A 15673-nucleotide genomic window follows, 5' to 3' on the forward strand; every position below is an offset into this window, starting at 1 on the left:
CTCACTCTAGGAATTCTAGGACATAAGCCTTGATATTTCTATTACTGGTCACTTCAGTGACTAGTTGGAGAAAAGCACAGAATTTCAGAATTGGAAGGAATCTGGGCATCCATCCAATTCAAATTCAACTCATTCCAGGTAAATGACTTAAACATAAAGGGTCATATCATAAGTAAATTAGGGAAGCATGGAAAAATTTTACCTATTAGATTTATGGATAAGAGAAGAGTTTATGACCAAACAAGAGATTGAAAGGATCATATGAAGTAAAATGGGTAATTTTGAAATTAAAAGTTTTTTGCACAAACAAAACCAATGAAGCCAAAATTAGAAGGAAAGTGAAAAAAAGTAAAAAAAAAAATTTACAGAAAGTTTCTCTGATAAAGGCATCATTTTTCAAATATATAGGGAACAGAGCCAAACTCATAAAAAATAAGAGTTATTCCCCGATGAATGAATGGTCAAAGGATACGAACAGGTAGTTTTCAAAAGAAAAGTAACACTATCAACAGTAACATGAAAAAATGCTCTAAATTACTACTCATTAGAAAAATGAAAATTAAAATAATTCTGAGGTACTACCTCATACCTATCAGATTGGCTAACATCACAGAAAAGGAAAACAATAAACGTTAGAGAGGACATGGGGGGCAGCTAGGTGGCCCAGTGGATAAAGCACTGGCCCAGGATTCAAGAAGACCTGAGTTTAAATATGACCTCAGACACTTGACACTTACTAGCTGTGTGACCTGATTACTGGTAAAGATATGAACTGGTCTGACCATTCTGAAGAATGATTTGGAACTATGTCCACAGGGCTATAAAACTACACATACCCTTTGAACCAGCAATCCCACTGCCAGGTCTCTAATCCAAAGAGATCAAAGAAAAGGGAAAAGAACTTATTTGTAAAAAAATATGACAGCTTCTTTTATGGTGGCAAAGAATTAGAAATGAAGGGGATGCCCATCAAATGGGAAATGGCTGGACAAGTTGCCATCTCTGATTCTGATGGGATACTATCGTGCTATAAGAAGCGACGTGGAGGACGGTTTCAGGAAAACCTAGGAAGATTTATATGAACTGATAAAAGTGAAATGAGCAGAACCAGGAGATCACTGTACATACTAACAGCAACAATGTAATGATGATCAACTGTGAAAGACTTAGCTACTCCAATCAAGACAATTCCAAAGGACTCACGATGAAAAATGCAATCCACTCCAGGGAGAGAACTGATGGAGTATGAGTGCAGATTAAGGTATGTCTTCATTTTCTTTCTTTCTTTTTTAAAAAATATGACTAATACAAGAAATGTTTTGCATGATTTCACATGTATAACTGATATACTGCTTGCCTTCTCAATGGGTTAGGAAGGGGCAGGAGGGAGGAAAGAAATGAATTTGGAACTTGAAATTAAAAAAAATTTTTGGAACGTAATTGACAAATATTTAACAAAATAAACATTTGTTAAAATAACATTTTTATTTAGTTTTGAGTTCCAAATTTTATTACTCCTTACCTCCCTTTCCTTCCCCCTCCCTGTCACAGTAAGCAGATATGGGTTATATATATGAAATTTTGTAAAACATTACCATATTAGTCATTTTATACAAGAAAACTTAAATAAAAGAAAAAAATGAAAGAAAGTGAAAAATAGCATGCTTCAGTCTGTGTTCCATCGATATCAGTTCTTTCTTTGGAGGTGGATAGTATGCTTCATCATTAGTCCTTTTGGACTGTCTTGGATCATTGTATTGCTGGGAATAGTTAAGTCATTTCACAATTCTTCATCAAACAATATTGCTGTCTCTGTACAATGCTCTCTTGGTTCTGCTGACTTCACTATAAATCAGTTCATATAAGTCTTTCCAGGCCTTTCTGAAATCATCCTGCTTTTCATTTCTTTCTTTTTTTTTTTTTGGGTGAGGCAATTGGGGTTAAGTGACTTGCCTAGGGTCACACAGCTAGTAAGTGTTAAGTGTCTGAGGCGGGATTTGAACTCAGGTCCTCCTGACTCCAGGGCTGGTGCTCTATCCACTGTGCCACCTAGCTGCCCAGCTTGTCATTTCTTATAGCACAATAATATTCCATCACCATCATATACCACGGCTTGTATTCCCCAGTTGATGGGCATTCCTTTGATATTTTTGTACAAATAGGTCTTTCTCTTTTTGGGGATTCTTTGGGATATAAACCTAGCGGTGGTATTGCTGGATCAAAGGGTACAAATAAACTTTTAAAAAAAGAAAGTTAAAAAAAATCCAACCCATTCCTCTATAACACACCCACCCAGTGGGTATCCCCATTCAATTATCTCATTAGATTAGGGGTACATTAATTAAGAGGGGCCTAGTTTCCAGGAGATGATGGTCCATCCTCACTTTACATGGTCAGAGTGCACCTAGAGTATTGTATTCAGTTCTGGGCACTTGTTTCAGAAAGCACATTGATGAGTTGGAACATCCCAACAAGGGCAACCAGTATGGCAAAGGGGACCTAGTTTAGGCCATGCTGGGGATGTTAATAGGGAGAAGAGAAGGCTGAGGAGAGGAAGACAGCTTTCTTCAATCATCTGAAATTCTGTCACTTGTGATACAGACTGATCTTGGCTGATTATCCCCCTGTTGATTATCTCCAATTTTGTGTGTGTGTGTGTGTGTGTGTGTGTGTATCTATCTATCTAGTTTTACATAGCTGGTAGCATGTTGTTTCCCCCATTAGACCGAGAGCAAGGACTGTCTTTTTGCCTTTCTTTGTAGCCCTGATGCTTAGCTTGGTGCCTAGTGCCTGATATCTACATATATAGCAGTTGCTTAATATATGTTTTCAATTCTTATTTGGCCCTAGAGGTAAGAACCAAGAGTGAGAGGTGAAGGCTGCAAAAAGGAAGATTTATGCTTGACATCAAGAAAAACTTCACAATCGAAGTTAACCCAGAGTGGAAATGGACTGCCTCAAAAGCTACAGGGCTCCCCCTCCCTGGAGGCTTTTAATCAAAGGCTGGATATGATACAGTAGAGATGCCTGTCTGCCTTCTTCCCCGGCCTTCCCCATCCCCCAACCCGCTTCTCTCTCTTTCTGCAGGGCAATGAGGGTTAAGTGACTTGCCCAGGGTCACACAGCTAGTAAGTAAGTGTCTGAGGCCAGATCTGAACTCAGGTCCTCCTGAATCCAGGGTCGGTGCTCTATCCACTGCACCACCTAGCTGCCCTAGAGATGCTTTGACCAGGTCCTTTCCAGATCCTGTCTCTGACACTCACTAGTTGGGAGACCATGGACAAGTCACCTCATCTCGGAGCCTGCCACCTGGTGATAAAATACCGGGGTACCCACACGTTAGGGTAATGCTGGGAGGCCAAAATGAGACAGCCTGTGTGAAGCACTTTACACAGTTTAATGTGGAAAGGCCAAAAGAATACACTATTATTACTGTTGTCAGGATCGCTCTTTGGCAGCTCACTCCCTAGGAAAGATCTCCTTCCTTCAGCACAAATGCTGACTATGCTGGAGGAAGAGCCTCAGAGAATGTCAGGGAACCACTGCCCAGAGTTCTTGTGGATGCTGGGGCACTGACAAAGCAGAGGACTCCTGGGAAGAATCCGGATCTGGCCCTAAAAGGTGACCTCAACGCAACTTTGCATCCTTACTTTTTAGACAGTGCCAGCTGGCTCACCTCCTTTCCCCACAACGGCAGGTTCTCTGGGAACGTCCTAGCTCTGACTGCTCTCGCTCCAGTTCCACCCATGTCACTTATTAAGGGTCTACCTGTGGCTCCGTAATAAATGTTAGGCAGCTAGAGGCCCAGAGGAGAGCCAGCTGAACTCGGGAGTCAGAAAGAACTGAGTCTGCATCCTGCCTGAGACATGTACAGCTGTGTGACCACAGGCAAGGCCTCTGCCTCAGTTTCCTCATCTGTAAAAGAAACAGAGCAGTGCCTCCTCTGCAGAGTGATGGCGAAGATCAGAAGAGGCAAGGTGTGAATGGCTTTGCAAAACTTCAGGTGCCCCTTAAACCAGCATCCTAAGACAGTGAGATCCCAACAGGATCACAGCATCGGAACTGACGATCCAGTCACCTCGCCCAGTGAGCTCATTTCACAGAGCAGAGACCCACCTGAATCTCAGCAGAGCGGTCCACAGGGACGAAAATGGCCGGCTTTGCAGAGGGCTTTTGGGGAGTGGAGGGAGGCTGGCTGCCAGGGAGAGAACTCTTGTCCTTGGCAGCAGGCTCAGCAGGCTTCACAGTCACTGCCGGCTCAGCCTCTTCATGACCAGCCGCTGCCAGGCTTTCTGAGGCCTCACTCCCAGCCTCGGTCTCACTCCCAGCCTCGGCCTCACTTTCAGCCTCGGCCCCGGCCTCACTGGAGGACTCAGATTCCTCTTTGGAAGGCTGTCTCCGTCGTTTTCTGTTGGCCCCACTGAGGCTACTAATCTTCTCCGGACCCCCGGGGCCAGTCTCTTCTGTTTTCCTGGAAGAGCAAGTGGATAAATCACAGGCATCAAGGGACAGAGCCAGGTGACCTTGAGAGGCAGAAAGAACTGAATCTGAACCTAAGCTCAGACACACTGGCTACGTGGTCAGTATCCTGTGGTTCTCAACAGCACTACCACTAAAACATCCCCCTCCCCATTTCCTTCCCCCCGCCTACAAAGACAGACAGACACACGCCAAATATTTTTATTTTTGTTTTTAGTGAGGCAATTGGGGTTAAGTGACTTGCCCAGGGTCACATGGCTAGTAAGTGTCAAGTGTCTGAGGCTGGATTTGAATTCAGGTCCTTCTGACTCCAGGGCCGGTGCTCTATCCACTGCACCACCTAGCCGCCCCCCACACCAGATATTTTTAAAAAATGAAACCAGGTATAGGGCATGGGACATTAGGACATGCGATTTCCAGCTGGAAGGGAACTCAGAGCTCAAATCCAGACCCCTCCTTCTACAGGTGAGGAAGCTGAGACTGAGACAGATTAAGTGACTTGCCAGGGAGTCACCCAGCTGGTAAGCATCCGAGGCACCACTGAAGCCCAGTCTTCCCAGCTCTACTCGCTATCAGGCCATACTGCCTGGAAGCCCATCCTCTCCAGGGAGCCTCCTTTTCTTCTTGCCCACCGTTGACATTTCAACAGCGTGTATACATTTGTCCCCAGGAGCATCACTGATGTAGAGGTTAAGAAAAGTTGATTATTGTTAATAATTAAATTATCCACTGTATTCCTCCTATTAGTAATGCTCAAAGTTAATTATTACTGTTAGTAACAATAACTGATTTGGATCATAGCCTGATTGCAGGTCGTGTGGTATGCTGGGGGGAGTGCCAGACTTGAAGTCAGAACCCTTAGGTCTGAATCTTGCCTCAGGCCTCAGACCCTGCCTGTCTATGTGACTCTGAATAGGCGGTTTGTGGCACAGTTGTGGACGGGGAAGGCCCTGGGGCTGGAGTCGGGAAGACCTGAGTTCAAATCCAGCTTCACACACTCACTAGCTATGTAAATCATTTCATGTGTTTGCCCCAGTTTCCCCAACTGCAAAATGGAATAGTAACACCTACCACATAAGGTTATTGTGAGGATTAACTGAGATACTGGTGAAGCACTCTGTAAGCTTGCAAGTCCTATACAAATGCCATCTCTTATCATGAGTAAGTCACCTAGCCTTTCTTTTTTTTTTTTTTTAAATTTTTTATTTTTTTTAGTGAGGCAATTGGGGGTTAAGTGACTTGCCCAGGGTCACACAGCTAGTAAGTGTTAAGTGTCTGAGGCCAGATTTGAACCCAGGTACTCCTGACTCCAGGGCCGGTGCTCTATCCACTGCGCCACCTAGCTGCCCCCACCTAGCCTTTCTAATCAACCAGCCATAATTAAGCTCCTCCTCTGTGGCAGGTACTGTGCCTCTATTTCCTCATCTGTAAAATGAAGAGCACCTACTCACAGGTTGCTGTAAGATCCCCAAAGAGGTACCACGTGGAACAAACCTTAGGGAGACGAGAGGAATATGATCCACAGCGAGGAAACTAAGGCTCATGAGCACATAAAAAGGTGAAGTGGCTCACATAGCTAGTGAGTCCCACCCAGTCCAAGGCCAGCATTCTTTTCATCAGCCCTGAAACTTTTCTCAGATTTACAGAAAAATACAGACATCCATCCACACCCTCTCCAACACGAACACATGCCCACACACACACAATCACAGACAGGGACATACGTTTCCCAACGTGATTTCCCCGGGGAGTGCTCCCTTTTAGCACCTGCAGACACTCCACACTCAGAATGAGCCTGGCTTGGACGGGGCTCTCCCAGAGGGTGGGAGGAGGCCCCAGCCAGAGGGCACCTCACCTTTTGCTGCAGTACATCCGCTCGCCAGTGCCCAGTTTGGAGGTGGTATACAGAAGCCGCATTTCTGCCTCGCATGCCTGGACTTCACTCAGCTTCTGTAGTAATTCTGCTCGCTGGAAGGGGAGGGGGGAGAGAAATGAGGGTGTTACACACATGGGGCTCCTGCCCTTCCCTACCCCTTCAGGTGAGTGGGGAAAAAAAAGAGACATCAGGTGAGAACTTCAGAGGAACAGCCAGGGAAACATTCCAACAGTCTCCCATTGACACCCTGTAGGACAGAGCAGGAGACAGCCAGGCCTGGGGATGATTTTCTTTCTAGATGGGTTTGGAAGATGGCTGGGCTATCCCAGGCCCTTTGGGGAGATGGCTTTGGGGAATTAGTTAGCCCCCAGCCCCAGGGAGGAGGGGCCAGGGCAGGCAGCTACCAGCCCCACTCCCAGAGGCAAGTGCTGGCTCTCAAGTCCTATGGGCAATACATTAGGTCAGGGTAACCACAACCAGGAACTTGACAAGAGCTGAACCCAGGCACGGGGTGTCATACTCAGTGGTTCAGTAGTCACTAGGGAAGTATTTGTTTATTAATTCATTGGATCATTCTATCCATCCATTCATTCATTCACTGGACCATTCCATTCATTGGGTCATTGGATCATTCATTGGATCCTTCCTTCCATCCATCAAATCATTCCATTCTTAGGATCATTGGATCATTCAATGGATCATTCCATTCATTCATTCATTCATTCATTCATTCATTCATTCATTCATTCATTCATTCACCCAAAGACTTATTAACCATCTACCAATGACAGAGAACCACCCTGCTAGAGAAACTAAGAATAGAAGATGAGCTCATATCCTTTTATTCAAAATGCCACTATTCCATACCCCTATGCATCAGTCTACAGAACAGGAACGACTAAAAGAATAATAACAGGATAGTGACTTGCCCCAGGGCCTTGGAACTTTAACACCAAAACTCCAAAACTGACAAGAGAGAGGTTTTAAAACAACAACTACAAAGAATCACCATCTACACAACAAGCACTTTAAAGGCCTGTGAGGGGTCAGGGCTGGAAGTGGCACAAAGCTGTGGCCCCCCACCCCCACCCCACCCAGGGTCCTACCTCGGTCTTTTTCTTTTTTTGCTCCAACACTTTCTGCAGCAGCTTCTTCTCCTTCTTGGTCAGGGGCTTCTTCTCCTTTTTGGTGCTGGGCGCAACCTTCTTCTTCTTCTCCTTCCGTCCAGGCAGGACAAGCGCATTGCTCTCATCCACTCCTTTTAGCAAGGCCCTGTCTGGAAGGATACCCAAGCCTGAGTCCTCACAGCCCACTGAGGCCTCAGGATCCAGCTGGTCGGCTTGGCCTGGCACAGAAGGGCAGGGCCAGAGTCTGGTTTTGCCCCCAGAGCCCAAGCAGGTAGACAGCAAGACATGAATATTGGGAAGGATCGTATATGAGAAGGACCAATTGTCCAATCATACCAGAACAACCTTATGTTCCTGTTTCGATGAGGTAACTAATTGGGTAGAGAAACTAAGGGGATGCTGGATATGGGGCTGACCTAGATTTTGGTTTTGGGGTTTTTGTTTTTCTGCAGGGCAATGAGGGTTAAGTGACTTGCCCAGAGTCACACAGCCAGTAAGTGTCAAGTGTCTGAGGCCAGATTTGAACTCAGGTCCTCCTGAATCCAGGGCTGGTGCTTTATCCACTGCACCACCTAGCTGCCCCCTGCTGACCTAGATTTTGGCAACGCCTCCAATAAAGTAGCTTATGCTGCTCTTGTGGAAGAGGGAGCTGGGCTGGGAGATACCATAAACTTAGGTGGACTTGGGACCAGCGGAATGGCTGGACTCCCCAGAGGGCCATTAAGGGCTCCATGTCACTTGGGAGCAGAGCTTAAGCAGCAAACCACTTGGATCCCACCTCTGATGCCTACCACCCGCCTAACCTCAGGCCCTTAACGGCTTCAGCTCTTCATCTATAAAACAAGAGCTGTCCCTTCAGTCTCTAAGTAGAAGGTTCTCTGAGGCATGACATGATGCAGAAGACCCTGGACAGGGGAAAGCAAGAGGCAGCTTTGCCTCCTTCCCCTTAGGAAGCAGGAAGCCAGTGATTAGAGGCAGCAGCATCCCTGGGGCAGCAACCCCTAAAGCCAGGGGGTCCAAGTGGTAGCACTGGGGGCAGCTAGGTGGTGCAGTGGATAAAGCACCGGCCCTGGATTCAGAAGGACCTGAGTTCAAATCCGGTCTCAGACACTTGACACTTACTGGCTGTATGACCCTGGGCAAGTCACTTAACCCCCACTGCCCTGCAAAAACAAAACAAAACAAAAAAACAAGTGTTAGAACCATTTTAGGATTTAGATGGAGCTCCTTAAGGGCAGGGGCTGGTTTGCTTCTTAGCTTAGCATGTACATACATTTTTGTTAATTGATCATGACCTAAGAGATCGCTCTCACTTTTGTAATAACTATAGCAATAACAATCATCAGCATTTAACACAATGCCTTAAGTTCTGCAAAGCCCTTCCCAAATATCTCATTTGGTCCTCACAATTCTGGGAGGCAGTGCTATTACTATCCCCATTTTACAACTGAAGAAACTGAGGCAGGCAGAGGTTAAGTGATGTGCCCACAGTCACACAGTAGCAGTCAGAAGCCAGACTATAACTCACTCTTCCTGATTCCGGGCCCATCGTTCTATCGGCTGCACCACCTACATATACATAGGCAAATCTACCCATGTGTGTACATATTGTTGTTCATGTCCGACTCTTTATGGCCCCATCTGGGGTTTTCTTGACCAAGACACTGGAGTGGACTGCCATGTCCTTCTCCGTCTCTTTTGACAGATGAGGAAACTGAGGCAAACAGAGTTAAGTGACCTGTCCAGCCTCAGAGAGCTAGGAAGCAGCTGAGGTTGGATTTGAACTCAGGTCTTCCTGACTCCAGGCCTGGTGCTCAATCCACTGAGTCACTGTGTGCATATAAGCCCACAAATAATACATGCGAGGAATTCTACGTATGCGTGTATGTATATGCACAACATACACATACCCATATCCTCTTATACATTGGCACACACAGACAAATGTATACCCGTATGTACATCCACACACAGACACACCTTCATATACACACATATGAGGTTCAGGGACAAGGAGTTGTGTTCAGATAACAATTCCAATGAAAAATATGGAGGTTTAGGGGTATGTAAGCTCCCAATCAGTCCACTGTGTGATGCTGCCCAGCACTGTAGGGATGATCATTTCAGGCTGCATTGAGAGGCCTGTGGTCCAGGACCACAAATGGACAGAGAAGAACTCTCTGCTCTCTGCCCAGTGAGGCTGCATCCGGAATAAAGTGGCCAGTTCTGGGCACCACATTCCGGGGATAGCAGGGACCACAGGAAGAGGGGCCGAAAGGGTGTCAGCACCAGAACCCTGGACCCTGGACCCAGAAGAGGGGCAGCCAAAGCCAATGGGTCACCTTGAACATGAAGAAAAGAAGACCACTAGTTAGGGTGGGGGGTGGGGGAGTGATGAAGGGGTTAGTAACAGCAAACCTTCAAGAGTCTGGAAGGGGGATGAAGACTTGTTTTGTCTGGTCCTGGAAAGAATGGGAGGAAGCTGCAGAGACAAAGATTCGGTCTTAAAAAGAGGGAAAGCAGTAAGGCTCGAGTGGAAGGGGCTGCTCAGTCAGTGCCCCCATCCTCAGAGGCATTGTACAAGGGAATTCCTGAACTGGCCTGGACAGTCTGGGGGCCAGCATAGCTCAGTGGAAAGTCATTAAGTCCAGTGCCTACTATGTGCCAAGCACTGGGGGTACAAGGAAGGGCAAAAAACATTCCCTACTCAAGAGCTCAGTCTAAAGAATATTGGAGTCAGACTCGGGACTTAGCTCCAAACCCCAGCACTGCCACCAATAGCTTTGGGCAAGCCCACATCACCTTCCTGGCCTCAGTTTCCTCATCCAAAAAATTACCTCTGAGACGCCTTCTAGCTCTAAACCTGTGGCGGCAGGTCCCACGGTCTCCCCCAACTCTGGGGGAGTGCTGACACCCCTGATAGAGCCATAAAGACACCCAGGGGGTCACCGAAACGTCTGGTTGGCTCAGAGGGAAGTGACTGGTCCAGGGTCACTCACCCCTCGCATTTCTCTGCGGCTTCAAAACAAGACAAGAGGGGAAGGCACGAGCGGGAGCCCTTACCGTCCAGCTCCAGCTGCACCTGGACGTCCGGCCGCTCAGGCTCGGGCTTCGGCGGCGGTTGCTGCCGTCCTTTGACGTTGAAGCGCCGGTGCAGCCTCCCCATGGTGCCGGTTCTCAGATCCGCAGCCCCGACGGTGGCAGCCACGGAAACCACGCACATGCGACGGCACCAGCACCGGAAAGCACGAGACTTCCGCCTCCTGCTCTCGCGAGAGCTACGGAGCGAGCGAGGAGGCGGGGCCTGAATTGCGGAGTGGAAACTGACGAAAGAGGGAGAGAGGGATGAGGGAAGGTGCGTGAAGGGCTGGGGGCGGGGACAGAAACCTGAGGCTTGTGGGAAAGGAGAGCTCTGAGGTTGAGGGTCCCTCCCTCACCGCTGATCAGTAAAGTGGACAAGGATGGACGAGGGCTGGCGGTGGAGGGGAAAGCAGGAGCACTGGGCGTCTTTGGTGGAACTGATAGTTATCAGTCCAGCTGAAATCCCATCTCCTCCAGAAAGCCTTCCCATCCCCTCTTCATTCCAGCGCCTTCTCCCCGCTAATGACCTCCTACATGCTTTGAATATATTTGTTTGCGCATTGGATCCCCCGTCAGGTTGTAAGCTCCTTCAGAGCAGGCACCTTCTTTTGCCTTCTTTTGTTTTCTCAGCCCTTAGCACAATGCCTGGCACATAGTTGTTGTTCTGTAGTTTCAGTCGCGTCTTACTTTTCCTGAGCCCATTTGAAGTTTAATTGTCAAAGATCCTGGAGTGCTTTGCCATTTCCTTCCCCAGCTCATTTTACAGATGACGAAACGGAGGCAAAGGGGGTGAAGTGACTTGACCGGGGTCACACAGCTAGGAAGTGTCTGAGGCTGCCTTTGAACTCAGGTCCTCCTGACTACACAGCTGGTGCTCTACCTACTGCCACCTAGCTGTCTATTAAGTAGGTAAATGGCTAACAAATTATGGTATATAGATGTAATGGAATATTATTTCACCCTAAGGTACACCCTAGGGTTTCAGAGAAACCTTTAGAAGACTTGTATGAAGTGATGCAGAGTGAAGTGAGCAGAAGCTAATTTATAGAATAACAACATTGTGATAGAAAACAACTTGGAAAGACTTAGGCACTCTGATGAATGCAATGAAAGCCATGATTCCAAAGGATGCATCATGAAGTATATTCCTAACCTCTTGACAGAGCAGCAATGACTTCAAAATGCAGAATGGGCATGCATCTTTGGACATAGTCAATGTGGGAGTTTGTTTTTGCTTCACTATGGATATTTACAACGCAGGCCTTTTATTTTTCAGTTGTAACGATTAAAAATGTGAGCAACATCTTTTCTAGGTAATTTAGTCATTTTATTAATAAGGTCAGCAGGTTTTTCATAAAAGGATGGTCATTTGGCTATCTCAGAACAAAGACAATCATGGTGGTGGGCACAGAGTTTATAAAGAACAGGTGAGGGACAGCTAGGTGGTACGGTGGATAAAGCACTGGCCCTGGATTCAGGAGGACCCGAATTCAAATCTGGCCTCAGACATGTGACATTGACTAGCTGTGTGACCCTGGGCAAGTCACTTAACCCTCATTGCCCCGTAAAAAAAAAAAAAAAGAATAGGTGATGGGGGCAGCTAGGTGGCACAGTGGATAGAGCACTGGCTGTGTAGTCAGCAGAACCTGAGTTCAAATGCAACCTCAGACACTAGCTGTGTGACTCTGAGCAAGCCACTTAACCCCAACTGACTGCCCCTCCTCCCCCCCAAAAAAGAAAAGAATAGGTGGTCAATGGGGCCCAAAATTGACCCAGGCTTGGCCTTGGGCTGTCAATTCAAAGAATGTCCTCCTCTTCAATACCCTCCCCTCCGCAGAGGGTTCCCTTGAGAAACTAGAAGATAAAAGAATCTGTCTCCAACCAAGTCGAGTAGAACACAATAAGCTTCCCCACCTTAAGCTTGGGATGGGTGTGATCAAGATGAAGAAGAGATTCAGTGCAATCATATTATCCAAGAGAAACTGGACTTCTAAAAGTCAGGGCTTTGGAAGAAGGGGAGAAGTTCTGAATCTCCCCAAGATTATTGATAATCTCCTTCTCCTTGTGAGATAAAAAGATAAATATTAGATCATAAATTTCCCCTACTTAACCTTTCCCTTAATTTATCTCCCAGACTAGTAAATGGAAGGAGCTTCTGGTTTTCTAGATAGAGCCTTTATTGTATGGTAGTCACAAGGTGATGTTGATTAGAAGGATAGGAAAGTAGAAATACAATACAAATCGTCTTACGTCTAGGCTTAGTCTATATTCTGCATAAAACTCACCAAAAACCCAAGGCCACTTTTGGGGAGAGAGACCAGTCAAGCATGTGCTGTTAACCGAGAGCCGGGCCGAGTCCAACTCCAGTCCCCGTCTCCCTGTGCAGCGCAGCCAGGAGACTCTCAGAGCAGGAAAAATCCCCACTTCCGTTCTCCCCACCCCGGAAGTCGAGTGCGTAGCAGGCAGTCTGACGTGCGCAGCAGGCGGACTGTTGGTCTCCTCCCCAAAAGGGTGGTCCTTCAAAAACTGGAGTCTTTCAGTTATCCTAACCGACTGTTAAAAAACTTTCATATTTTTTTTACCACATCCTCCTCCTGCTTCTTCATCTGCTTCTGCTTCTTCTTATTATTTTATGCTCTTTTTTTTTTTTGTAAGGCAATGGTGGTTAAGTGACTTGCCCAGGGTCACACAGCTAGTTAGTGTCAAGTGTCTGAGACCGAATTTGAACTCAGGTACTCCTGAATCCAGGGCCGGTGTTTTATCCACTGCGCCACCTAGCTGCCCCTGTTCTTATTATTGATAATCATTTCTCACACAGTAAGGTCAGGGGAGAGAAAATAAATGCCTGCTAATTTAAAAACAAGATAAAATTAAAGATTTTCTCCCAGCAAACAAGACTTCCACTTCCTGCTCTGCATAGCTGGAAATGACTTTGGAGACAATTTAGTCTCCAAGGAGGAAACGGAGTCCCAGAGAGGTTGTCATTACTAGCCCAAAGTCACACAGTTCGTGGCTGAGCAGGGAATTCAGTCCTTGTCTGCTGACCTCTCTCCACCAGGCAAGATGGTTTTCAGTTTGTCCTAGGCTTCTAACCCCAGGATTCTCACTTGGGCAAGACTCCAGCCCTTAGTACCCCATCTGTAAAATGAAAAAATTATTTCTACCCCGTCTTCCTCCCAAATGAAACAAAACAATGTTATTTGATTCTCAGAACAACTGTGAGGGAGAGCAGGCAGTTTTTATCATTTGCATTTTTTTAAATTTCTACATTTGTTAAGCACATATTCAGAGCAAGGACATTAATCTGTATCAGTCTCTAAGGCTTGCAAAATGTTTTGCACACATCCTCTCATTTGAGAGAGGATTGGATCAGTTCCCCTCTGATACATACTAGCTCAAACCACCACTCACAAGGCACCTAACCTGGGGTGCCTGAGGCAACTTTCCTTAAAAATTCAGGTGACATTTGTACAAAAATATTTATAGCAGCTCTTTTTGTGGTGGCTAAGAATTGGAAATCAAAGGAATGCCCATCAATTGGGGAATGGCTAAGCAAGCCATGGTATATGATGGTGATGGAATATTATTGTGCCATTTTTTTCTTTTGATCAAGTTTTCTCATACAAAATGACTAATATGGCAATGTTTTACATAATCATACATGTATAACCCATATCTGATTGTTTGTGGACTCAGGGAGGGGTACGGGGAGGGTGGGAAAGAGAGAGAAAAATTGGAACCCAAAACTATAAATAAAAATGTTTATTATTTTAAAAATAAATAAGTAAAATGAATGGATGGATGAATAAATAAATAAACAAATGAATAAAGGAATAAATAGATGAATAAATAAAAAATGAAAAAACAAACAAATAAATGGATAGATAGATGAATGAATGATTGAATTTTTAAAAAAGAAAAAAATTCAGGTGAGTTGCAGATCTGCCTGGGGCTGGGAGAATGTTTCATCCCAGGAGTTTCCTGGTGTAGAACATATAAAATCACAGGGTCCAGACTCATCCCACCCTACCATATCCATTTCCTTCCCCCACAACCCCCCCCCAAAAAAAAAGTGAAAGGAACTTACTGTCCTAGAAGAGCATGAGGAAACTGGAATAAGAGAAAGGAAATAACAGGGTCAGGACTATGGCCCAGATTTCCTGACTACCAAACTATCAAGGAAAGCATTAGAGGAATGTAAGATTCTACCATGAGGCCAGACCTGTAGGGTTCTCCAGTATACAGTTGGGCATGCTTTGTCTGGGCACAGTTAGAGAGAAGGGACACCCTCTCTGAATTTGGAGGCAGCTAGATGGTAGAAAACTGGAGAAGGAAACAGCAAACCACTCCAGTATCTCTGCCAAGAAAATCCCAAATGGGGTCATGAAGAGTCAGACACAACTAGATGACAATAAGAAATACATTGCATCATGAACTCTATGGTCCATCCAGTGGGCCTTCTTGCTACTTCTGACCCACAACCTCCTATCTCCTGCCTCCATTCTTTTGGTTTTGGTTTTGGTTTTTTGCACGGGGCAATGAGGGTTAAGTGACTTGCCCAGGGTCACACAGCTAGTAAGTGTCAAGTGTCTGAGGCCAAATTTGAACTTAGGTCCTCCTGAATCCAAGGCCAGTGCTTTATCCACTGCCTTCATTTTTTACACAAGTTGTCTCACATGCCTGAAATAAACATCCCCCTTACCTGGCCCTTTGCAGTCCCTGGTTTCCTTCAAAGTTCATTCAATTGCCAAGCTGGGGCCAACCTTCCCCAGATATTATTCCCCTCCTAAATTACCTCATATTTAAATGCCTATATATGTGTGTGTGTGTGTGTGTGTGTCTACTTAGACACGGGCATGTCATCTCCTTGAATAGAGAATGTAAACACCTTGAGGGCAGGGGCTATTTTATTTTTGTCTTTGCATCCCCAGTTTGGCACAGTGCCAGGCACTTATGATGAACTTAGATGCTTGTTTGTTTTTTTAATATTCTATTTGTTTTAATCAATCAACATCTGCCTTCTCATCCTTCTGATCCAATCCCATGAGAATATGACAAATACAAAACCCTTACAAACATATATGGTCAATCAAAACAAATTTCCACATTG

General features: G+C 45.8%; 1 protein-coding gene across 3 annotated transcripts in view; it reads right to left on the reverse strand.

The window, feature by feature from the left end:
- DHX37 (DEAH-box helicase 37) overlaps nt 1-10732 on the reverse strand; it is a 41419-nt gene extending 30687 nt beyond the window's left edge. For all 3 annotated transcript variants that reach the window (XM_043979156.1, XM_043979155.1, XM_043979154.1), the window contains exons 1-4: nt 10546-10732; nt 7462-7631; nt 6335-6447; nt 4117-4471 (exon numbers count right to left, since the gene is read on the reverse strand). In XM_043979156.1, the coding sequence (XP_043835091.1) occupies nt 4117-4471; nt 6335-6447; nt 7462-7631; nt 10546-10705 (798 nt within the window). In that variant the 5' untranslated portion in view covers nt 10706-10732. The remainder of the gene's footprint in view (nt 1-4116; nt 4472-6334; nt 6448-7461; nt 7632-10545) is intronic.
- Between the last annotated feature and the right edge of the window lie 4941 nt (nt 10733-15673).

This window comes from Dromiciops gliroides, chromosome 1 (assembly GCF_019393635.1).
Source record: "Dromiciops gliroides isolate mDroGli1 chromosome 1, mDroGli1.pri, whole genome shotgun sequence".
Taxonomy (NCBI): Eukaryota; Metazoa; Chordata; class Mammalia; order Microbiotheria; family Microbiotheriidae; genus Dromiciops; species Dromiciops gliroides.